At 36.8% G+C, this 27012-nt stretch overlaps 1 protein-coding gene across 1 annotated transcript; it reads left to right on the top strand.

Moving 5' to 3' along the window:
- Window positions 1–8256: 8256 nt before the first annotated feature.
- On the top strand, window positions 8257–16822 carry kiss1ra (KISS1 receptor a). Its single transcript, XM_060873983.1, has 5 exons — window positions 8257–8491; window positions 9187–9311; window positions 14864–14999; window positions 15976–16214; window positions 16448–16822. The coding sequence occupies exons 1-5, from the start codon at window positions 8263–8265 to the stop codon at window positions 16820–16822; spliced, it is 1104 nt and encodes a 367-aa protein (XP_060729966.1). The 5' UTR covers window positions 8257–8262.
- Window positions 16823–27012: the final 10190 nt, after the last annotated feature.

The following is a 27012-nucleotide window of genomic DNA, read 5'->3' as shown; positions in this document are numbered from 1 at the left end:
TACAACTTAGCAATTGAGGGTTAAGGGCCTTGCTCAGGGGCCCAGCAGTGGCAGCTTGGTGGACAGAGGAATCAAACTCACAACCTTCTGACTGGTAGTCCAACACTTTAACCACTAGGCTACCACATCCCACATCATCTGTGATGAGTAGTCTTGGTGTGTCATATATTAAATTTTATAATTGGTCCTGGAATCATAAGGTTGTCTGGGAATGGTTCTTCTGTAGACTTCTGTAGAATCTGGAAAAGCTCTAAAGAATTTCTGGTCTCTTTTTATGCGTGACGGCAAGAATACTAATCTAATTATCAGCGAGAAGCCTATACTTTATAATTGCATTCAAGCGTAGAGACAGATCACAAGATACCTCAAGGGAAAGGGGGGATATTCTTTCGATGACAGCCATATGCTGGAATACAGAACTGGCCTGGTATATACAGTAGCCAGTTTTATGCTTTTCACTGAATAGCATTGACATATTTCAGGACAATACTGTAATATTATTGTCTCTGGCTTGCTCATTAGGAATATATTATATATATATACACACGTATATATATATATATATATATATATATATATATATATATATATATACGTATGTGTATATATATATATATATATATATATATATATATATATATATATATATATATATATATATATATACGTATAATTTTTCAGTTTATATCTGGAATATATACATCTGGAAAGCTCCTTTATGCCATAAATGATTCCTGGTCTTGACTGACAGGATTGGAACATCATGTGGTTCATTTTTCTCTGACCTCTCTCATCAACATGGTTTCCACCCACAATGTCTTAAATGCCTTATATGTAGGTGTAAATGTAACATTTAAAACAAAATGAAAGTGTTATTTCACCAGGAGTACGGATGGGTAATTTAAACTAAATTCTTGGTTTATATCAAGTAAAGGTAATAGCTTATAATTCAGTAAAGCTTTCCAGTCGAATTTGGTGGCACTTTCAAAAAAATTATTATATTTTTTTTTGGCTTTTTAATGTATCTCTTTAATAAATATTCTGTCGCTCTTGCCACAGAATAATCTAGACACTAACTTTCATACCATTGACAAGAGTGTGTGATATAATACTGTCCATCAATGTTCATTAATGCAATTAAAATAGTACGTCGATAAAGGCAGCTTTGCATTTGGTTTGTATTTGTTTCTGTAAATTATGTATGTCTCATTAGGAATGTTCTTGCGGCATTTCTTATAGGAATTAATGTAGAGCATTAACTTTGATATATAGCTTCAGTCTAACACATTTTGTATTAGATATTATCATTTGCTGGTTTGTGTTTCAGTTTCCCAGTTCAGTCTGTTTAAATGATGATAAATATGAACTTTAAATTTATGCATATGGTTGTAAATTAGCTAGAAAAGCTGTAAATATCGAGGGTTTTGCACATATAGTACATTTAGGTCTGTATTCAAATATTGCTAATAAGTAGTTGTTTTTTTTTTGTTTAAACCAACAGTTTTTTAAATAAAATGTGTAAACATTTAGTTACATTTAGAATCTAAATTTAGAAAGCAGAGAGGATCGTATTGGAGAACAAAAGAAAAGCCTCCATCATAAATCTGCTGGAGAAGATGCCTAAAGCTGTGTTCACACTTAATCAGGAAAACTGTTAGCATTTTCAAATCTAACATAATTGAATAGTATTCACAGTTGAATAAATATCCATCCATCCATCCATCTTCTACCGCTTATCCGGGGCCGGGTCGTGGGGGCAGCAGTCTAAGCAGGGACGCCCAGACTTCCCTCTCCCCAGACACTTCCTCCAGCTCTTCCGGGGGAATACTGAGGCATTCCCAGGCCAGTCGAGAGACATAGTCCCTCCAGCGCGTCCTAGGTCATCCCTGGGGCCTCCTCCCGGTTGGACATGCCCAGAACGCCTCCCCAGGGAGGCGTCCAGGAGACATCCAGAACAGATGCCTGAGCCACCTTAGCTGAACCGTAAGGGGCTGGTGCAATGTGGATTGGGTGGCAGTTGAAGGCGGGGAACCTCGGCGACCCAATCCTCGGACACGGAATCTGGCTCTAGTTGAATAAATAACCTCAAATATTTTCATTTCTCTCTTTGTTTTAATAACTTTCATTTTTTCATTCAGTGTAGTTGACAGGTAGTTATGGGCACTGATAACTCAGTGGTTAAGGCACTGGGCTCCTGATTGAAAGGTTGTGAGTTCACATCTCAGGGTACCAAGCTGCCAATGTTGGGCCCTTGAGCAAGGCCCTTAACCTTCATCTGCCCAGGTTTGTCAAAGTGCTAAATGTAAGTTTCTCTGGATAAGAGCATCAGCCAAATACTGTAAATGGCTGTATCTCACAAGTATTGACTGTACACTATTTTTTTGTATATATAATAAATGATAAAATATGCAGTTTAGGGTTAATATATAAATGCTTAAACAAGGTAGTTTTACAAATAAAACAAACACTGACCAAAATATTGAATTACAAATTGTAAAATCAATATGAAAAATGCAATATAACTACTAAGAGCATAAACATAATTATAATGTTTAACAACAAAAGAGCTGAAATCAGAACTACACCATCATTTTTGGCCTCACATGGCTGACATGTCATAACTCCCTGCTGTCCTGACAAAAAGCTGGTATGCTGGTCCCCCTCTTGCCTTAACCACTGCATTGAAACACCCATACTGGCACTTCTCTTCCTCTAACTTATCTTGTTTATCTGTACCATCTATCTCTGTGGAGAGTCCCGTGTTCTGACACATATCCCATTAAAGTACATAGATTTGCAGGTGGTCTTCAACAAAACAAAACCTAGAAGTTTTCTCATCTGAGACCCTATGCATACTGTGGTATACACAATTCATGCTTGTCTTTTGGGCAAGGAAAGTCATATTTTATGTAATCCAGCTCTTGCTTTCATTAACCATGTGTTGTTTTTATGTTTTTTTTGTTTTTTTTTAAAAAAGATAGAATTTCAATTTGTCTATCCATGTGAACACAAACTGTTTACAGACGAATTAGCAAAGAAATTGCCAGAATCAGACTGGATGGGTGACAGAAGATGACTCATTTACTTTATTTTCATGTTTTACAAATGATTTTCTGTTTTGTTATGTTTTACACTTATCACTCACTCACTCATTTTCTACCGCTTATCCGAACTACCTCGGGTCATGGGGAGCCTGTGCCTATCTCAGGCGTCATCGGGCATCAAGGCAGGATACACCCTGGACGAAGTGCCAACCCATCACAGGGCACACACACACTCTAACTAACCACCAGTTGAGGAAAATATTTATGGTCCTATAATAAGCCTTTAAAATGATTCTATATAACACAAAAAGTTTGTTCGTCTGTCGTCTGAGTCTGTCGAACAAAAAAGTTTGTTCGTCTGAGTTTTAATATTACATTGAACAATATTTTAATAAGTCTTGCAGAATATTGCTAGCCAATTATACTTTTTGAAAACTTGAAAAGCATTATGTGAGACATGTTGAAAGTCACAAGGTGCAACAAATATGGCCTTAGTGGACTCCAGTTTCCAGCATCCACCAGTGCTCCCACATTCCCAGTCACTGGAATTTTAATTTAGCTCAAATGGTACCTAGCATGTGTGTTTTCTTTTCCCCTTTTTTCAGTGCTTCTTCTCAAGGTATTTGCTCTGTTTCCTTTGATATTGCTAAGCCTTTGTATTTGCTGCTGCATTTTCCTGTTTTGAACTTCCTGTTTTCTCCTGTTTTGTCTCTCCTGTTGTGTTTTGTTTTTCCAGTATTTTTGAATAAACCTATTTCTTTGACGCTTTTCCTTATTTTTGCATTTCCTGGTTTTGTGTGTTCCTGCATTTTTATACTTACCTTCCATTTGGAGTTGTTTCATTTTTGCATCTTGTTGTTGGAGATTAAACTAGTCCTGCTCTTGAGTGTGATACATGACAAACTACACTGCCCCCCATGGAGGCAGCAGGCGATCTGGGATGGCGCCAGGCCATAACAGCTTACGGACAGTTGGCAGGAGATCAGCAACGAAATATTTTTGACCTCAAAGCCCAATGGAACATCTGACCCAAACAGTTGCTTTCATGGCTTTGTGCTTCACCAATAGGCTGCCATCCATGCCAGCACCAGAGAAGTATGCAGGTGGTGTTTCTCAGTGTAGAGGGTTCCTCTTTCACTTTTCTATATACTTCATCAGCTTTTAGGGGATATTGGAATCCTTGGATTTCCTGACTGGCAAAGCTCTGGAGTGAGCCAATGTAGTTTGGGACCAAGGTGTTACAGAGTGGTCCTCCTAGCAACACTTCACTGAGCTCTTCCAAAGCCTCTTCAACCATTTGTATGATGGAAAAGAAGTAGAAGAGCAGTTGCTGACCCTCTCTCAGAGGACATGACACGTGGCAGATTATGCATTTTCACACCATTGCTGCAGGGAGTGGGTTTAAAGAAACAGCACTGAAAGCTATGTTTTGATGTGGACACAGATGTGCTTACGGAGCTCACATGCTGCTATAAATAATTGACTCTGGACTTTCTTATCGACAGGGCTATAAGGCTGTACCAATTGCTATAAAGCTGACATCACTAAAGCTGGGAAAGCCTGTTCTAGAGGCTCTCAATGAGGATGGAGCTGGGACAAGTCAGATTCAATGAGGAAGAATAAGAAAGACAGAGGCACGATGGATGATGCTTCTACTGCAAATTAGCTGATAATTTCAGAGACTTCCAGGTGGTCTTCAACAAAACCAAATCTAGTAGTTTCCTTATCTGAGACCCTATGCATGTGTACTCATGATCCGTGGTCAAGCAATGAGCACGGCCACAACCAATGCACTGTCAAGTACCTTACTCCCCTACTTCTTCCAGCAGCACTGGAGCAACTACACATAGCCATTATTTCACCAAGCTCAACCTCCAGCATGCTTATAATCTAATGAGGATCTGCAAGAAAGATGATTGGAAAATGGTGTTTAGCACCACCAATGGTGATCACGAGAAATATGTTGTTAGAAACCTTAAAATGTCTCCTTTTAAATGGACCCATTTAAAATATAGATATTCTCTATGTGCATAATATGCATGCAAACCCGATGGTTACAGTTTTTCTATCTCAGCTCATTAGGAAACTATTCCAGTGTGTTAAACACCCAACTATAAGTTCACTATGGAACTACTGTATGGCAACATGGGCCACAAGGACTATAGGGCTAGACCATTTTCTCCCTAGGTGGGATAATTCATCACTATTGTGATGATCACATGTTGCTTACATAATATTGTAGCAGAACATTTGTTGAATTTAATGTGAGTTTTGCCATTAATATGCTATAGGTAACTGAAATAAGAACAATATTCATATCAAAACATCTCTAGGGCTTTAAAATAGGCATCAGACCTCTAAGGGTTAAGCCAGTCAAACCTGGTCCTCTGTCCACCAGCCAAACAATAGCCACTCTCCTCCATGTTTGAAGGCCAGAACATATATCAAGTTAAGTATAAGTAGGAGGAGTAGGGTCGTGAAGAGCAGTGCTGGGTACAATGTCACAATCTCTTGAACTTTTGGCCTAGGGGGAAGCCCAGAATAATTCTGTTTTGAATTGATCAAACTTTGCCCGTTTGACATCTGTTTGTGCATTATGATTTGGACTCTCAATCTGTTCAATATTTGTGTTCCAGTATTTTTAAATGTTCCTATTTTTATGACTTTTTACCTTATTTTTTGCATTTCCTGTTTTTGTGTGTTCCTGCATTTTTGAACTTTCTCTCTGTTTGTGTCAGCGAACCGGGGTGTCGTCGTAGATAAAAAGACCCAAATGCATGATAGCGTAAAAATAAACTGATTCAATAACTAAAACACACAGAACAGAGAGAAAGACAACAAAAGACGTAACAAATAAGGACAAGGTTTCCGTGCTGCTAAAGGCAACGCAGCAAGATTAAATACTAATAACAATTAGACACATAAGGAACAGGTGTGCAGAGGCGGGGAGGAATAAACAAGGGCAGGGCAGACACGTGACACAGAACATAAACAAAAGCACATGGCCACAGTCCGAGCTGGATCCTGACAGTAACCCCTTCGAGGCACATCCAAGCAACTTCCACAGCCGAGCAGAAGGGCCGAGCGACGTCCACAGCAGAGCAGAAGGGCTGAGCGATGTCCTCAGCTGAGCAGAAGGGTGTGAGCTTTTTCTGTTGCCAGGTGCGTAAGCTCATTGTGTTGCAACTGTAGGTCATGTAGACTCAACCACAAGTACGCCAGGATGATGGGATTAAGTGGGGAGAAGATAACAAACAAAGTGAGCTCCTCTGCATGGAAAAGTTTAATTTGAAGCCTCATTTAGGCTGTGTGAAGGGTGATAAAACAGTCACTGATGGGTTGGTTGTCCACTACCATTATTCTGAAGGTAGAGGAACATGGCACTGTAAGCAGACGATCTTGAACTAACTTGTAGTGAATAAGGTTGAGAGCGGATCCTAAATCAAGTAGGGCTGAGACATGATGCCCTTGGTTAACATGGATTAAGCAAACAGGCATATAGAAACAATGATGGCAAGAATTTGGACTCATCTTCATTGTCCTTGGTCCTTTCTTGACTGGGCACTGATGTTGCTCATTGGACACTTGGGCTTTTCCCACCTGCAGGAACTTTTGGGAGTCATGGAAGTGGGACCTTCCTCAAATGCCAGAAAAGCCATAGGCAGGCTAGGGAAGAGCTGATTATTAGGCTGTGTATTAGGTTATCAAGATGGCTAGGTTGATGTACTGGGACAGGGTTAGGGACTTGTTGTCCCTCCCACTCTTGTTGTCCACCCACTCTGTGCAGCTAGTGTACCAGTTCACAGCATACTCTGAAGCAGTTGGATTGCCCCGATGTAGCTGCAGCAATTTAACAGGCACATTTTTTCCACCCTCTAGGATTCACAAACATCTTAATTTGCTGGAAAAAATATGCAAAAGAGCTACACACATGAGGATCTTTACACCAAACTGTCAATGCCCAATCCAACACTTTACCTGTTGGCAGAGATATAAGGAAGCTGCATTTTTTTACTCTAGAAGACCCTAAAGACTTTAAGTTGCTGAGAGAAGAAAACGCTTTTCCCAGGCATTTATCTGCGAATCTGTCAAATTTATCCAGTAGTGCCATTCTTAATGGCTTGGTGCAGGCAGTCAGGAGGATGTGGACGAATTGCATTAAAATGTTCATCTGTAGCTCGTAGTATTGTTTGCTGTTTTTGTTACAGTTGTGTGAAATTAAACTTGCCCTGCCCTTGTATCCACCCTCTTTGAGTCTGAAGCATGTAATAGCTACAAACAAGTGACAAATTAAAGGAAAATAACAGATAAATGAGTGGAGAAGCAAGTATAGGTCTACTGAATGGTACCATTAGATATTAAACATTTTAACTGTTAAATATGTGTTAAATATTGTAACTGTTTTAAATGTGGCACATAAAAAAATGGCAAGAGGGGAAAAACCTGTCTTTGAAAACAGATTGAGAGTTAACAGGGGATTCTGTCATGAAAGCTGTTCATTTAGCTACTGTTTCAATGGGAACGGTGACTAAAGTGACTAAAGTGTATATAGATCTATAAACACTGAGGATCATGCAGTAACATCTTTTAAAGGAAAAAAGAAAACAGCCATGCTTCAGGTGAGAATGTCAGTGCAAGACGTGATCAGACTGCCAACAAGATCGGTCTGTCAACAAGCAATAGTTTCTTTCTACAATTTGCCACCAGTCTCTATTTTGTATTAGCAATTTTATAGCAGAATATTTATAATAATTGTACGATAATAATAGTAAAAATATCTAACTTCATTTCCAGATCATAGTAAGCCCTCATCAGTGTATCCTGCAATAATCCCCAAATAAATTAGATATATATCAATATATTACGCATGTATATTATGAAAGTGTACCCCCCTTTTTTCCCCTCTCTCCTCCCTCCTTTCTTCCCTTCCTCTCTCTCTACCTCATTCTCTGGGCACAACATATGCAATGCCTATCCCCAAACTGTTGCTAGGAGACCCCTAGCTCTCTTTTCTAAAGCCCTGCTGATGCCCACGTGCATTCAGACTCAGTATAAATCTGATGCAAACTTGCCTCAGAGTGGACGCAGCTCGGAAAGCTCCTCTGAAGAGCATCCGGCTCAGATAAGTTTACAATTTTTCAGATAAGCTATTTTACATGCTATATTGTCATATACCCTAAGAGAAGAACCTAACAGAATAAAAACTTTAGGAGCCACTATGTTCTCCAGCGAAATGTGGAACTCTTCAGAAATGCTGCTGAATGATTCTGCAAGGAATTTGTCCTTGGAGGAGGTTGAAGAAGGTGAGCACCCTTTCCTGACAGATGCCTGGCTGGTGCCACTCTTTTTTTCGCTCATCATGCTGGTGGGACTCGTAGGAAACTCTCTGGTCATCTATGTAATCTCCAAGCACAGACAGATGAGGACTGCCACCAACTTCTATATCGGTGAGATTCAGTTCTTCACAGTGTTAGAAAAAATAAATTTAAATGATTCTGAATGTGATTTGCACAACAGTACAACACATCTGGCAGTTTGTAAATTATTCTAAAATCATGGACTAACCAGTTGTGTCAAGATCTTTTTTCTTCTTTTGCACAGCATATGATAATGGAGTACTCTTTTTTGTGCAGTTTTTCAGGGTTAGCGCTGGTGTCCACTCAATGTATTAACCTGAAATCTCATTTGAAACTAAATTAAACTCTGGCCTTTACAGCCACTATAACAATTTAATTTAATTTGACTCATTTTTCATCTAATAAAATTTGTAATGAAAGCATGACGTCAATAGGGTGTGCACTAATATAGTAACGGCAGGGCTATTAGACTAGAAGCAAAATGTGCTCGCTACGCAGAGAACCACCATACTGAAGATTTATTCAGTTAGACAATACTGAGCCACACAATTGCTAATAGAGTTATAAAAATGTATTTGATCAAGTTTAAGATTGTACATAGTGCTGTAAAAGTGCATGTTGTACATTTATTTCCATGTTCATGAGGGTTAAGTTCAACACACACACACACACACACACACACACACTTACTTGAATATACAAGGTTTCCTTTCTTTATTTTTGTTCCATAACCTGGAGTGGCCTTTAACCTGGACACTGTAATAAAGCTTTGCTTTCTTCTGTAGCTAACCTGGCTGCCACAGATATCATCTTCCTGGTGTGTTGTGTGCCATTCACAGCTACCCTTTACCCACTGCCTGGGTGGATTTTCGGTGACTTCATGTGCAAATTTGTTGCTTTTCTTCAGCAGGTATGCATGCACCCTGATCTTTCCAGGCAAATAAAAACCGTAAGCTATCAGGGGAAAAAAGGTTGGTCTGTTGAATTGAATTGATGCTGGAAGAAAATCAGTGTTTTTCTACTGAAATAATATTTTTATTACATTTTCCCCAGAAACACATGTACATTATGTTGAATTAAGGCAAACAGACTACCTAAGGCACTATTTGAGCCCTCTGCTACCACCACATCAACAAATGACAAACAGAAAATGACATGAAATTGCAAAACAATAATTGCTTTCATGACAGAATTGGTATAGTGAGCACGGAATATAATGCCAATAGTTGAAGTATATTTGCAATCAATTTGAATGACATCATCTACTCATTCATTAAAGCAAGAGTGTGGATATATTGAACAATATGGCTGGGATCTGACCGTAGGCACAAACCTGCAGGGTGAGTGCTGTAGCTAATCACTAATATTAAACATAACCACACAACTGTATGATATTGCTTTTATACTATAGTTATATAAACAAAAGAATTAAATAGAATAAACAACATTTCGAACAAAATATTGTTTATAGAAACACTTCCCTGGGATGCCACAATCACTTTATAGCATGTCATCTAGATGGCTAACTAGCTCACATTGATTTGTATATTCCTATTAAAGGTGTTTACTGACAAGCTTTCATATTTTTGGTGAAAAATTATTTCCAGAAAATTATCGGTTGCCATGTTCTCTTATGAGCTTTGCTGTAATAACCGTTTCGAACTAGGGATTGTTACATGATGAACACAGACTAATGTAGTGATACACAGAGTGAAACACCCCAGTGCAAGTTATACTAAATATAGGCACTCTTGGAACGCTGCTCAATCAATTAAATTAGCGGAGCAGAACTAAATTCATTCATTCATTCATCTTCTACCGCTTATCCGAACTACCTCGGGTCACGGGGAGCAGAACTAAATGTTCTATGAAATATGATATAGTGCAGAACAGCACAATCCTTAGTAGCTATAAATTAGTGTTTTAAGGGTGTTATGTGTTCTAGAGGATTTAGGGGCCTGTGATTCACCTGCCTTTGTGTAGATATCCAGATAAGTGAGTCACGTCTTAGTCACAGCTTAACAGCAGGATGTCTTTAGGAAGCAGTAGCTTAAAATTCATAAACAGTATTTGTCAGGCCATAAGAAAACCCAAAGTAAAGACTCTGATGAGATTAGGGGTTTTCTCTGTATTTTGAATTTTATTTTTATAGTAAAACAAAAGTCAGACAGTAACCATTTTAAAATTAAGATAAAAAACTGCATATTTGCTGTTCTGGGATATACACAATTTATGTTTATGTGTAAAATAGTATGAAGAGGACTTTCCTGGTGCCGAGCAGAGCAATCCTCTCCAGAATTTTAAATAGTGTATAATTAGTCACGGCACAAGTATTGTAGTTAATAGAAGACATACCAAGTCTAAATACAGGGTCACATTTTTCAATCAGCAATTCCATCCAGAGAGCCAAACCCGCAGGTATAGTAGCTAGTCTTATGGTACGCACTAGCTCTGTCCATTTGGGACAAATGATCTACTGTAATAATGTCTCAAACCTTTACTCGGTTCTAACAGATTGATGTGTTCTACTCTCACCCTGAGTGTCAAAAGTTTGTAACCCATTGGTTAAGATGAGAACAAATCTTGCTAACGTGTTTGGGGTTTAGCTTTAAGCCAATTCCAACAAGCCAAAAGAAGAAGATTTTTGTTGCACCAACAGATATCAGCACTAGCAACTAGCATAGGAGTTAGTAAGATACATAGAGAGTTGTTTGAATTTGATTGGCAAATGTGACATAATCTGACACACATTTGGGAAGCAGGGTGACTAAAATTCTAGCTGCATGACAATCATTTTTCTGTAATGTATGTGCATAAAGAGGGTGGAATTGGATGACATGTTCCTTGGTGGATGCAAATAGGACCGAGTCATCCAAAATTCTTTATGCCTTCGGCCATCATCGGCAACAGGTACATGTATTCACACTTCAAAACACCAAGTGGCCATAGATATTTTGCTGAGGGGGAGGATTGCAGCTTCAGGAAGCTTTAGATTGCAAAGTGATGCAAAGTGAGTTTGATTGCAATACACGTCTAACAAATTGCCTGTATGTGCCATAAGCGTGAGGTCAGATGAAACCATTAACATCATGATGCACTCTTAAAAATCAGACGTGCAGCTTTGCTCATAATCTGTCATGTACCAATTGGAGGCAACTCATCTCTGAATCAGAATCTAAATCTGTCTGCCATGTGCACCATGTCAGCAGTGGCATCACTGCACAGTCAGGGCAGGGGGGCATCTGACAACTGACACTGTGTCGTATGAATACTGAGGAAGTGTACCAAAAGAAGGTGCATGTTTTTGTCATCTGGGAGCTTAGACGATGCCTGCATGAGCATGAATTCTGCAGCATGGCACTCATTCAGTGTACAATGGAACCAAGCTCACTTGGTGGTGAGGGACTGAGAGGTGGTTACCGTCCTGAGCAACAGAACAATTCCTGTGTGAGGACAAATATTTCTCTTAAATATCTAGAGTTTCCTGTGTGAATGTTTATACTTATCGTTTAAATAGGAACATCTCCTGCGTGTTCATTCACTTGTTAAATCATCCAATCATGTGACAGCAATGCATTGCATAAAATCAGGCAAATACGGATCAAGACACTTAGTTAATCTTTAAATTTCAGAATAGGGAAAATGTAGTTATAATAACAGTGGGATGCTTGTTTATGACAGATGGTATCTCCTGGGTTTTTTATACAATATATTTTTAGAAGCACAGAGAAGCATTCTTTTTCTTTTAAGTTCCTATAAAAGACAAGATTACACTACTATTTGGTAGACTTCTCAGTGTTAGCACTGTACTCTAGGTGCAAGTCGGTTTTTCCAAGCCCACCTGCGCAGAGACCCTAAGCAGAATAAATTGACCAGGTTAAAGTGGGGTGAGTAGATAGCCATTTCATTGCTGAAAGCACTATCTTCTTGCTCCAGAAGTATCACCAATTTTGAGCTATGTTTGGAAAAAATTACAAATGATTCATATTTTTATGGCCAGTATATATTTGGATGCTCTTCAAGCCCCAGAAAAAAGAACATGTTGAGCTACAGTAACAAAGAGCATTATGTGTGCCGCCGAGATGCCTCTATTTTTGGAGCATGAGTCTAAATGGCAGTAGGCACCTACATGTGCTTCATTTACAACTCAGTTGGTTCTCTGAGTCATTTAAATCTAAGACTTGATCTTGAATTTTCCATTGAATTATTTCCCCAGTGAAAAGAGAAATAAATGGACATGTTTTTTGTCCCTTCATGAAAGAAGATATAATTACTGAAATTACTTATTGCTGCCTGTCTGAGTCAAATGTTCGAGTGAGCACTTTGTTAATAAGATACCATTTGAGTTGTTTAAGGACATTGGAAATTTAGATTCATTTGCTTTGTACATTCAAGCAAGAATCAGCTCTAAGAAATACAGAAGCATGGCTGCTATTGATTGCACATATTGTATCGTTGTTTGTCTTAATCATGCCTACATACTTGGTCCACAGATTATCTGTGGAAATTATAAGGCAGGTCACTCATGGCAGTGTGAGACCTGTTTCTGCTGCAATGGATTTAAATGAAATCAATTATTGTTAGAACAAAGCCAGTCGTGTCAGGCCTTGTGCCTTTATACACATCTCTTTGTAGAGCTAATCTCTTTTGTGCCAGACAGTGATGTTAGGATCCTCTCAATGGAAAGAAAAAAGCTCTTAATATCTACTTCCACATTCTCCTGGTCTTTCAAACGATTTCAGTAAGATATTGTGTCCAGTTAATTTTCCCACATATAAGCAGTTCCAGAAACTTCTCCATTGTTGCCCCATTAATACAAAGACTGCCCTAAGACCCTTTATTTTTTGTTTTGGAAGTATCCATCCTAAGGTTATTATTGTTGTTTGTCTATTTTACCTACATAACCATTGACGTGGTACTGTTTGTTAATTTTATTATTTAGTTCCAATCATGTTTGGCTACGTAGCTATAAATGAGCTTCGAATACAAACTTTGACTTAGACAGCAGCAGTGTTGTTCAATATTCTCTTTGTGCTAATGATGTAATGATGTTTAATCCCCAGTTTTTACCACCTGTGTTAAATGCTGAACTATAATCAGTAAACAACAGTTGCTGGAGGGCAAAAGCAAATGACATCCACAAATCTGTTGAGATTCTACTCTTGATACGAGTTAGTAGTAGGAGTTCTTCCAGGCATCTAAAATCCTCTGAGGTGAATGCTGATACTTCTTTAAATATTGCCTGTTGATTTACAAGCTGTTTTTCAACCTACATTTTTAACACCCTTGGTTATTGATCCATTGGGTCCTGCAGTTTTGTTTGTATTGACACTCTGCTATTACCTATAAACATTTTGCTCAATTAAAAGATATAAATTCACTTGTATAGCAGGAATTAATAGTTCTTGGGCTTTTGTAGTTTGTCCTTGCCATAATCTTCTAACCTTTTGGCTCTATAGACTGTCTAGGCTAATGTGATAACCTTCTCAAATGCAAATGTGGGTATGTATTTTATACACAATTTCTGTTGAACCGTGGCTTTTGTTTAGAAAAAAATGTCACAGTATATAAATGAAGCTGCTCTCCTAAATCTCTTCCACACCAAACACAGTAACATTATGGTGGAAAAAATGGACAGGTCAGTTTATTCAGTGTTATTGTCTTCTTTTGTTATTCCTGTGCTCTTGAAGAGAAGTGGACTGTAAAACAAAAGAACGATCAATGCTAACCACTGCAGAGGCAGTCTCTTTGTGCTTTTTTTTTATCTCTCTGAGAAAGTGCATGGTAGTTTAATGTTAGAAAAATATGAATAATTGTGGCCAGAAAAATAACAGATCCCCCATACCCTAATTTGCTAGTGTAGCTGCTGTGAACTACAGCTAGTTAAAAGCAAATTGGAGATGGTGGACATTGATCTGTCCCACGCTGAGTTTAACACTGAGGTTTATGCTATCCCTGATGTTACGTGCTCCTTAGAAGTGATAATTAGGCATAGCTCATTTGTTGTGGCTCGTTAACACAGAAAACAGCTGCTTGAAAGGTGTCTTTAAAACCAAACTGATCTATAATAACTACAGAGTATTCTTAATGTTATTTTCGATCATATTATTGAGCACTTCAGCCGCTTCAAATGATAGATACTTTAATGTGGCTGATTCACAGCTCTAACAATGGAAGCAGTGGCTTCTCTCATTCAATTAAATATTTTCCTGAGCTTTAATGAGACTTGATCTTGAACCTTCTATTCAATTGGCTCCCTTGAAAAGATGAATAACAAGACATGTTTTGTCTGCTCTGCAAAAGAAGGTTGCATTATACTTGTTACATACGTCAGCCTTCTTTTTGTCTGTCAGACAAATAGACTGTCTGGCTCAGACCCCTGAAACTTTTGGATACTTTCTCTGTATAATGGCTTTCATAATAACCCCTTATAAATCGAAGAATGGCTGTGGCTATTTCCAGGTGACAGTCCAGGCCACGTGCATCACATTGACAGCAATGAGTGGGGATCGTTGCTATGTGACCGTGTACCCCTTGAAATCTCTCCGTCATCGTACTTCACGGGTTGCCATGATTGTAAGCGTTTGCATCTGGATTGGTAAGTCATACAGCATCATTATAAAGATCTTTAAAAAATAAGTTAAGCCTTTAATTAAAAATGCATTTACTAATTAACTACTAATTTGATTTTTACATATAATAGTCTACAATTGTTTTATAAATGTGCTTTCTTCGGACAACAGATCATCTGCATAATATCATCAATCTTATCATTAACTGGGAATTGCTTTATATTACCTAACTAATTATATATTAAAATATTAAAATATTAATATATATATATATATATATATATATATATATATATATATATATATATATATATTATAGTATTATATAGTAAACAGTAACAAATATTAAACATGTGTTTTACATTAATTTAATTGTTACGTAAAAACACCTGCACTGACAGTTTATTCAATGACTAAAAAAAAAATCCACATAAATTAACAAAAGTTCTTAAATGTTGCTAACATACTGAACGCTGGTCTCCAGGTGTAACATTTTTTTTTTTAAACTTTTATAAGCCTCAGTTCTGAATTTAGCTACTTACCAATTGCAAACATGTTAATGAAGGTGTTAGTTGGTATTGTTAGGCATGTGGTAGCCTGGTGGTTAAGTGGTTGGCCATACCAATCGGAAGGTTGTGAGTTCGATTCCTACATCCACTAAGCTGCCACTGATGGACCCCTGAGCAAGGCCCTTAACCCTCAATTGCTCAGTTGTATAAAAATGAGATAAAATGTAAGTCGCTCTGGATAAGGGCGTCTGCTAAATGCTGTAAATGTAAATTGTTAATGTGGATTTAATATTAATCCTTGATTGTATGTATATTGATTAATTTAGGTGTTGATTATATGCCTTATTTTATTTATTATTAAAAAACATTAATCAATACAAGTAGAATTTGCTAATTGTTTGTTCCTGCTAACTGAATAATGCTATAATATTGATGTAAAACTACAAACATTTACTTTAATAAGTAACATAGTTTTGTGTCTTTTCTGGTCCAGGCTCTTTCATTCTGTCCATCCCAATTTTAATGTATCAAAGGCTTGAGGATGGCTACTGGTATGGACCAAGACAGTACTGCATGGAGCGCTTTCCCTCAAAGACACATGAAAGAGCCTTCATACTGTACCAGTTCATAGCCGTTTACCTGCTGCCTGTTCTAACCATCTCATTCTGCTATTCCTTCATGCTGAAGAGAGTGGGCCAGCCAACTGTGGAACCTGTTGATATTAACCACCAGGTAGGAGCAGTGGTCTTCTTTACTGCTCTTCATTTTTTAATATGCGCATATTATAGTCCTGTAACTCAAATAAAAGATATTGCATGTGGAGACGCTGGTATATAATTCATAACTCTACTGCTTGAAGGATCTAGCCTTTGATAGGGTGGCCTTTTGAGATGGCTACTGAGCTGTTTATTTTAAGTGTCATGTGTGTTGAAGCCCTGCCAGAGACAAAGCTGATCTATTTTCAGGTGCACCTGCTCTCAGAGAGAACTATTTCCATCAGGAGTAAGGTTTCCAAAATGGTGGTAGTCATCGTGGTGCTCTTCACAATCTGCTGGGGACCAATTCAAATCTTTGTCCTCTTTCAGTCTTTCTACCCGAACTTTAAGGTCAATTATGCCACATATAAGATCAAGACATGGGCCAACTGTATGTCGTATGCCAACTCGTCTATCAACCCCATCGTGTATGGCTTTATGGGTGCCAGCTTCCGAAAGTCCTTCAAGAAGACTTTCCCCTTCCTCTTCAAGCATGCGGTGAGGGACAGCAGCGTAATCTCCCGTACAGCAAATGCAGAAATCAAATTTGTTGCAACAGACGAGAGCAATACAGAAAGAAAATGAGCAGCAGTCAAGGAAGAGAATTAGCACCCTTGTCCTCACATAGACAAATGCTTAATTGCTGGCACGTCCTGCACCATAACAAACTGATGAATTTGGAAATTACATGATTTCTTCAGGGAGATCCAGTGTGCATAATAAGAAGATGTACAATGACATGGAAAAGCACATTTGCATGATAATTCCTTGATGCATATTTAACCTTTGACAAGTATAGCACATGACCAATATGAAATAGATGAAATGAGATATAATACTACGTCAGTTAACGTAAATAGCGGATGCTAGCAGTAACATGAATGGCATATAAATCAGAGACGCCAAGGTCTTTGCTGGACGAAAGGCTGTTCTGACAAACAGTGATATGCAGGAACCTGCCAAGAGAGGATGTTATCTGAATAAACCTTGGAGACTTATGACTCATTGATTGAGATTAAGATAAAGGTTGGTCCTGCACCTCCCTGTGTACACACACAACAGTTGAATATAAATCTGTACATTTTGATCTTACTGGGTGTTACTGATGTTCTCAGTTCACCTCCTGACTCAGTCGAGACTCTTCCTACTTTGGCAGCGAGTCTAAACACATTTAGTATTGTTACAAATTACAGCTTGTGTTGGCAATGCTTTTACTCTGTAGAAAATCGTGTTGTTGAAAAACACATAGTTGTTGAAAGACACACAGTTGTGTTGTTGAAAGACACACAGTGTAATGAGAGAAGGGTCAATAAGATTAAACATTCTTGAGAGATGAGACTTCTGACTTACCAAGAAATAACACTGTGACACTTCTGATGAACTCAGACGGATTACTGGTTTTCTATCATGATGATATGATGACCGTAATATAGCACATAAAGAAATAATATGATTGTCATTTAACTAGGATATTGTATGTTCTGTACAAATGTACGTATGTATATTTGTATATATATATATATATATATATATATATATATATATATATATATATATGTATGTATGTATGGAGCCTTCTAGACATATTGTTATCCTTCATAACAATTAGCATACATTAATATATAAAAGAATAACACATGCTGTAAGTAATGTATTATATATTGAGCTTATTGTGGAACACTGAATAACTTTATTTAAATCTTTTTTTAAACCACAAAAAGCTTTATACTAAGCAGTGCCTTCTACTACAACACACTGTTTTTAAAATATTGCGCCTGCTTACAATTAATATTAATCGCACACTCTGAAGAAAACAGCACTGAACTTCTTTCTATCTCTTTCTCAACAAGGCTGGAGACACTATAAGGTGCCTCTTGGTCTAATCAATGCATCATTTACAGCTCGTTTATATTCCTGGGTTTGCTCATGTGGAATTTTTTCTTCTTTTCCAACACTGCAGCTTTTTTTTTTTTTTTTTAAGAGATCAAATCTGGAGATTGAGACAGTCAAATAACTAATTGTGTGTTTCTATAACTGCATCTATGTCTATTTGAAGTGTGTTCGGCTCATCATCTTTGTTGAAAGCTCGAAACATGGCCAAGAGGTTTTGGGATGAAATATCCTGATACTTAACACAATTATTGGTGCCATAAATCTTCACAAAGTCCCTGAAGCACCTGCTACAAAACAGCCCTGAAGAATTTTGCACAACCTGCATATTTTCCACTGAGATTTAGGTGCTTTTCTTTGTGTGCAAGTCATCAAAACGTGCTAAAGGTGCACATTTTCTCATCTGACTATCACATAATACCATTTGTACTTCTGACGATGCTTGGTGAAGATTAAATGTTGCATTAAGTTTTTTTTTTTAATATTGTTACTGTGCAGTTCTAAAACTGATCTCTGGAGGTCTTTTCCTCTCCTTTACCATCCTCATTATTTATTTCTTTATTTATTTTGTTACTTCTTGTTGTTTGTATTTATGTAACAAGGCCTTAGGGGTATCAATAATTTTGCAATTACCTTTGTGAGAGAAAGTATCATTATTTTAAAAAGTGTGTAAATGTAACCAATGTAATGGTTTTGTATATGTACAGTACGCATATATGTACAATATATGTTTATATTAAAACAAAACAGACCTTCTTCGCATCTGTATCAGTGCAATGTATTTGTATTACAGGACATATATACAGTAGGTACATTTAAAAGCAACCCTCTACTCCTTCTTTCTCCTTTTCACCTTGAGGACTCATCTATAATTTATGTAGCACAGCTTTATCACCGACCTTCGCAGTTTTAGAAATGCCTCTGTGAATATATTTGATTTTATCAATCTGAATTCTTTCTCTTGTTTTCCTAAAGATCATAATGTTTCATTTTATGAAATGAATAACAGTATATTGTACGCATTGTACAATATTTCATAGACTCTCCAGGATAAATCTATTGTCATAAACAGAAAGATTTCTTTCGTTTTTGATTTGTTCATTTTTACCGGCTTGTTCAACGATGCAAAATGAAATAAAACTTTTTAAAACACAATAAAGGATCAACCTCATACATGTACAAAGAAAGACAAACATACAGTATATCATATTAAATTAAGTATATAATTAAAAAAAGTATACCAATTCCAGCAAATGTAAGTATATAACAGAAAGATCATCATACTACATTGACTCTGGTCTCCGGGAGTCAAGGAGATCAATCCCTGATCTAAAAGTTATTACTGTCCAGAAGTATTGGCACCTGGTGTCTTTACACATTCAAGGAGTGTGGTTTAAATAACTCTAAAAGCTACACCAGTTAATTATTTGAATCAGTGTTTTTCCTGTGTTTTGCTGTCAGAGTTTGGGAACTAAGCCATAGATCAGACGGCCCACCAAGGCTGGCGAGGCTTAATTAAGCTGGCACCGTGGAAGTCATACTGCATAGCTACCCACACAATTACCCAGTCTCTACCAGTCTCTATCTCTACCAAGCTAGCTACATTTATAAAAAAATAAATTAAAAAAAAAAAATTAAAAATTTGTCTTTGTTTATTTTCAGGTAAAGAGTAACAAGAATAATTAACAGTAATACGATATTCTGGCTGGTACACTCACACACAATGTAAGATGCCCTGACCTCTTAAGTTTGTGTGCCAGGGATGCTACATGCTTCTCTACAGCATTTATCAAACGGTGAGAAAGATCAGGAATGACTGGAAGGCTGCAGCATGACAGAAATCCAGAATGAGCATCTCTGCTAGATAAGAATCATAAAGCTTTTCTCATTAATGATCTCTTAAAAGCTAGAAAGGAAAAACATTGGAAAGAAAACAGATCCAGTTTTTGCAGCTGACACTGTCACGTTTACGATATCCCTAACATCCTTTTTCATTGTAGCTGTCAAACTAATAGCATCTAAATATAATTATGGAGACGAAAGATGAACCTATAATTAGACCCTCACAAAGTTGAGCAACTGCACTCATGCACACATTACTGCTGATTGATGCATGGACAGGACATTTCACACATCTATTTATTGAGATGACTGTTGGCTTTGGTAAAGTTCTTGTGATCAGAAGAAATAAGCCTTTATAGTGTATATATACTGCAGATTTGTCTAAAATAGATTTCAAATAGGTTTTAGACCCTATCATGATTGTTTGCTAATGATGAATCAAAACTCATGAGCTCTTATATTTCCATTTGTTTGCTTATTTATTTATTCATAGGCATACAGTAGGGCATCAGCCTGACAATATGTAGAAGCATCGGATAAATAGCAGGAATTTGTCGGAACACCTTTTTTAGGGGGGAAATGTTTTGTGCCCTGAAGGGGGTGCCAGTGAGCCGAATTGCAAGTGTCATGCCTTTCACAGCATTAAATTTGTCTGAGAAGTCAGAGAATAAAGCCTTCAAGGGAAACTTTATCCTCCAAGGGTGCTTTTCTTTGGCATAGAGTGTCCATAATGAGGGGTGAAAACCGTAGCAGAGAAAGTCGAAGCCTTAACTAGGAATCTCCCAGCATGCACCTTTCACAGGCATGGCAATTAGAGTGTTCTTCTGTAGTTACGCTTGAACACAAAAACCACATCAGGACCAGACGTGGCTCAGAGGGGCTTGCTGTGTGAAACTGTTGGAGTAAAAAAAAAAAAAAAATCTCAGTACTGCATTTGCAGTATTTTTGAGAGCAGCTGCTGAAATGGAGAGTTTGAAGGAGACACAGACAGTAAAGCAGGCTGGCAGGCAGTTGTGTGTTTGAGCGTCGGTGGGTGTGGAGGGGAAAAATAGTGTCAGTGCTTGAGATCAGTACAAAGAACCCATTCTACAAGCTGAGTGTGTGCGCGCGCAAGCATTTGTGGCTGACCGGCTTGCGTCACAACGCAAGCAGGAAACTGCTCTCGGCCTCCGACAGGGCACAGGCTGTCTGGGGCCCTCGCAGCCAATTTAATGAAACCCAATATTGCAAATAACTAAAAATACACTCTGTCATTTGGGACAGTAACACAACAATATGAACGTTAAAAGCAGGAGTCATTGTTATTATTCACATTGACGCAGCAGGCAGCCGGATAAGCAAATTTACCTCTTAATGTCATTTCCCAAAAAGATTACCTGCATTTACGTCAAGGCATCATGTCAAATTTTCAGAACCTTTGTGTCTCATTTGCTGCGTAATCCTGGTTATTGTCATTAAGGATCCAGAGACTGTCCTGGAAATATGTCAAACACACAAGCACACATAATCATTCACACACTCCTGCAACCCTAGGGGCAATTTTAGTAGCCATCCCCTGTACCTGCATGTTTTCCAGGGTGGGTAGAAAACAGAGAATCTAGAGAATAACCATGAGGAACTTATGGAACTTATGATAACCGTGAAGAACATCTCTCAGATATTCCAGATATCTCATTAGCTTCCCTATTTCTGTAAAATAATTTTAAAAAAATCCATGCGGATTATTATACACAGGAATAGAAATCTGATTCTTTTTTCCACATGCAATTTTATTCACCCATGCCTGCAAGTTTAGTGCATCCCAACCACAAAACCTCCCTCCATTTCCTCGATTGTGTCTTTGTGGGAAATGAACTCACAACGTAAAACTTTTCTTTTTTAACCGATTTGACAAGATGATGTATCTATCAAATAAGTAGGTGTATCTATCAAATGAATAAAAAAACAATTTTATTAATGGCTGTACGTAACGTCATATCTCTTGATAGACATTTAATGCCTATTAATGTTAATAAAAACAGATGGGCTTATTTCTATTTATTCATATGGAAGTCTAATTGAGTATTAAACATGTCTTGTCTTGTACAATCAGTTAAAACTCCTAAAGTGGTGTCCTTTCATCAAGGAATAGAACTGTCATGTTTGATTTTACATAGACAGAAGAAGAAGAAGTGTAACCACGATAATGCTGAATGGCTCACTAGAGACATGCTGGTAGCTGCTGGTTGATGGTAGTCTATCATCCATAATTTCATTAAAGGCAAAGGCAAAAAAAAATTTACCTTTGCGTCATTATTTCTAATATATGCCATTGCTTCTACCCTGTTATTACACAAAATACGATCACAGTATCTTTTTTTGTCATTAAACCTTTGCAAGGAAATTAATGTCAAATCATTTTCCCTATTATTGTTATTAAATAAGATGCGGAATAAAATAAAGATATATTATACAAATCATGTCATATTGTAAAAGAGGATATAATATTATACAGAATAAAAGATATTGAATTTCTTTTATAAAATTAGGACTTTTAGTATATTGTTAATTAGTAATTTATAGGAAATGTATTATTATTATTATTACTATTATTATTACTACTATTATTAACTACAACAACAACAATCAGCATCATCATTGTCATCATCATATCATCATCATATCATCATCATCATCATCATCATTATCATCTATTGACAGGTTATTTTAATGGAATGAATGTTATGTGGTAATAAAATGCATCTCAAACCCATTTTCATTTCATTTGATAAAGAAGATCAATTCTATTGAAGTTTACCAGAATACGTTTCGAACTGTCTACAGTACAAGAGTACGATTTGTATTTTGGTAATTATTTTTCCAGCGCTGCTTAATATCAGGGCTTTTTTTTTTTCTTTTGACATGGCTGGAACACATCAGGCTTTATAGAGGTTCAGGGACATATTAAAGAGCAAGCTATTGAAAAGACTCATTGGGGTTCAAAAACCATGCACTTCTGGCTCCCCTTCTTCATGGTAAATGTCAGCTTAAGTGGGTCTTAAGCCACACCTCAGCTACACCTAACACATGCATGTTGTAATGTCTTAGTTGTCTGATGTTTGCATGTCATATATATATATATATTATTTCTATTCATCACAAAACAAATAATTATAATACTTAATTTAAGCACCATTATAGTGCACTGACCGACGCTTCTATATTGTTGCTGCCTGCAGTAAAGGCTTCTACCTCCCTCTGTATGTGCCTGTGTACAGGTCATGCCTCCATGAGGCTGCCAAGCCACCTGGAGCAGGTATTATTTGTGTTCCTGTGCCAGGAGACACTTAAAGCATAGTCGCTCTGTCTAGCACCAACACGTCCATCTGGGTGTATTTCAGACACGACTACCCGATGGAGGCCAAGTGAAGGCAAGAATGAAGTTCTTGGAAAAAATTCCTCAACCTCACCTTTTTGTCAGGCACTCTTTCCGTCACTGACTGACAAGCAATAATTACTATATGTGGTCCTCAGAAAAATGTAATTCAGAATTTTTTTTTTACATTTTTTTTCTTCATAGACAATTTTAGATTGAACTATGTAATTGAAGAACACGCCTCACTCAAAATGAAACATTTCATAATTTTCCCCTACATTTGGGGAACCTCCGTCGCTGGCTTGCCTCGTCCCATAATACATAAGCAACACAGTCACACCACATGATGTAAAAGAAAACATGATTCATCAGACCAGACCACCCTTTCTTCCATTGCTCTATGGTTCACTTCTGATGCTTACGTGTTCATTGTAGGTGCTTTCGTCGGTGGACGGGGTCAACATGGGCACTTTGTCTGGTCTGAGGCTTTACAGTTCCAAACTGTGATGCATTGTGTTCTGAAACCTTTCTTCCAGAGCCAGCATTTACTTTTATGCTACGGTAGCTCTTCTTCTGTGACTTTCACTCTTCAAGCACATCACTAAGGATTTGGAGCCTATGAGTTGTTCACTGTGTCACCTGTTGTCCTTCTTTGAACCATTTTAATTAGGTACTAACCACTGCTAGACATCTACACATCACTATTTGACCATTGTCAAAGTCAGTACATGGTGGTGCTCACTACTGATGAGAATGGCCCACATGGACAACTTAAAGATATATGGGTCTGCTGTGAATAGAATACACCACGAGGACCATGGCGCCGACTTTGAACTGCTGTTGTGGTGATCGGTGTTCGCTCAGTCATATGATGACTTTCAGCAAGAATAAATTACTGTTAAATTTATAATGAATATAGAATATTCATTATTATTATTAGAAGTATATTATAAGTATATTTTATTTAAGTATATTATAAGTTTGCTATATACAGCTGACATTATGTCCCACTCTAAGGTGTCTCCCAGATGAAAATGGCTTCCCTTTCAGAAAGAGAGAGAGAGAGAGAGAGAGGAGAGAGAGAGAGAGAGAGAGAGAGAGAGAGAGAGAGAGAGAGAGAGAGAGAGAGAGAGAGAGAGAGAGAGAGAGAGAGAGAGGGAGAGATTTTTGTTTATATCTGCTTGTGTGCCAGTAAAATAAAGCTTCATGAAACACATGGTGTTAAAGGAACAGCATTTCCTTCCAGTCACTGCTGATTTGTAAAGTTAGACAGCATAAAGAGCAAATAATAATTTCTATCCCAAAGAGTACAATAATTAAGACAAATTAATCCTGATAAACATATTAATATTTATATATAACGTGTTGACCTGTGAAAATCTAGAGGAGGTGTTGAATTAACAACCATGTGTTGATGTTAATTTAATTATATTATTATTCATATGTAATTAATGTTTAATCTGAACATAATAGTCAATAAAACTTAATCAGGAATATTAACAAAAACAATTGGACTGCGATGAAACTGACTAAATAAAATATTTTTCCGTTTGTTTTCAAGTACTTTATATTCTCTCAGTCCAAATTTATAACAAATTATATTTTTAATTTTACAGCTTTTACCCAGTATAATAATTTATAAATTTTATTATTTGATGATATCTTTATAGTATCATATCTATATCTTTTTTCTTTTACTTTTTCTTTTTTTTCTTGACAAAATTTCAAATATTTTTGAATTAAAAAATAAAATCTTTTAAAAAAAATAGAATTGCTGAGTGAATTGAGATGTTTTTATTAAATGTTTACTGGATTCAAAGGTGTTGGAAATTACTTATATGTCACACCACATATTCAGGTTTTACAACATCTTAGAAAAATATATAATTACTCTACTATAATTTTTTAATAGTGCACCAGCCTGTAATAAAGCACTTATTAAAACTTGTATTAGAATCTCATAGCAAGCAGTTAATATGTTTTGTAACTTTTTTATTAGGTATTAATTATAAAAATTGCTAATCTCTATTTCTTTATAATAGGATTAAAATTGAATAACACATTTACGCAATATTAAAATAGACATTTTATAATTAAAGCAGCAATTTTTTTTCCCTATATCAATGTCAATATGTTACTTTTCAATTCTGATTATTTTTTTTATTTTATAATAACTAATGTACACTACAACATGTCTTTCTCCTTATACAAAAAATAATGCGTGTGAAAAGTCATGCTAATCGCTTCTGTAGTGAGAGGAAGGATTAAAATAAAGCAGTAAATGGTAACAGGACAAAACCACTTTTCCACCACATATGTAAAAGCTTTCTTGGAAATCAAATGAAGGTAGTGTCTTTAAATTTTTAAATGCAGACTACTATGTGCATATATGAAACAGCTTTACTCGAACTAATAGCGACAAAGAACATGCTATGAATCATAGCCGTTGGAGGAATAATAAAGTAAGTAACCCTCATGCTGGCTCAATGGATGGAAAGCTTAAAACTGCTGAAGTTAAGCCAGCGTTAGAACTAAATGTACCCACCCAAAAAAAAAAAACAAAAAAAAAACAAACGAGCTCTGCTAACAGAATTCATAGTAGACTCATGGCAACTCAAAAATAAAGTGTGATTTAATTATAGAGACAAGCTCCGGCAGGTACAGCAACTGAAACATTTATATTATACTGTGTAAGATTAATGGAGACTGCTTTGCTATATGAATATTGAATGATCTTTTAAAATTGTTCTCCTTTCTAGATGATTGTTGCATAGCGACTGAGAGGAAAGCATGCACAACTTCTGCTATGCTGGATGAGAAAAACTACAGATGCTTTTTACCCCAACATACTTCTTTTTTTGCTTTTTTATCCCACTAGTCGGCTCGACGTCCGGAAAGACAAGATATTCTACAGGAATTGCCATGATCAAGAGTAATGCCACTGCATATCATACATAACATATCATATCATATCATATCATACCTAGATAAGCATTTCACATTCACAAAAATCAAAAGATGAGACATTTTAAAGCTTGAGTATAAGTCTGAGTTTTCCTTCTGTGTTACTGTATGTCAGATTCATTTACACATTAAGACGAGCTCGAGTGTACAGTAGGTCTGTTCCTTCGTGCTATTCTGATCATTCATTTGTTTGAATGAATGAAGCAAGACACTGCATGTAGTAAAGACTACAAGATTTTTTATCATACTGGACCAATAACGTTTCTTCTCTTAATGCTTTCTTAAAAAACATTCTCTGTTTTTTGTTTAAACATTCTCTCTGAAAAATGGGAGGAAGTCTCACACTCCACCTACTTGCCATATCATAATGTATAACTTAAAAGCTAGTTTCCTGATATATACAGTATGATATGTGTCATTAATGTATTCCAGTTTCCCACTTAACAGACTGCAAACAAATGAAGCCACATAGTATTTGTTCTATATTTACAACTTCTAAAACAGCAATGCTTCTAGATGACCTGCATTCATGACATTTCTCTTTTACTCTATCTTATTTAACCGGAAGCACCAAAGGAAGCACATGATTTTTGGATGATCATAATAAATATTTATGATTTAAATAATAAATACAAGTCCAGTTCTTTATTAAACAATCCCTATTAAAATAGCTATTTAATTCAACAAAAACAAAAACAATTTTTCTATATTTTTTAAATGATTT

The sequence above is a fragment of the Tachysurus vachellii genome, chromosome 7 (assembly GCF_030014155.1).
Source record: "Tachysurus vachellii isolate PV-2020 chromosome 7, HZAU_Pvac_v1, whole genome shotgun sequence".
NCBI lineage: Eukaryota > Metazoa > Chordata > Actinopteri > Siluriformes > Bagridae > Tachysurus > Tachysurus vachellii.
Note: the sequence above shows the minus strand (reverse complement) of the source record. Positions and strands in the feature narration are given on the sequence as shown.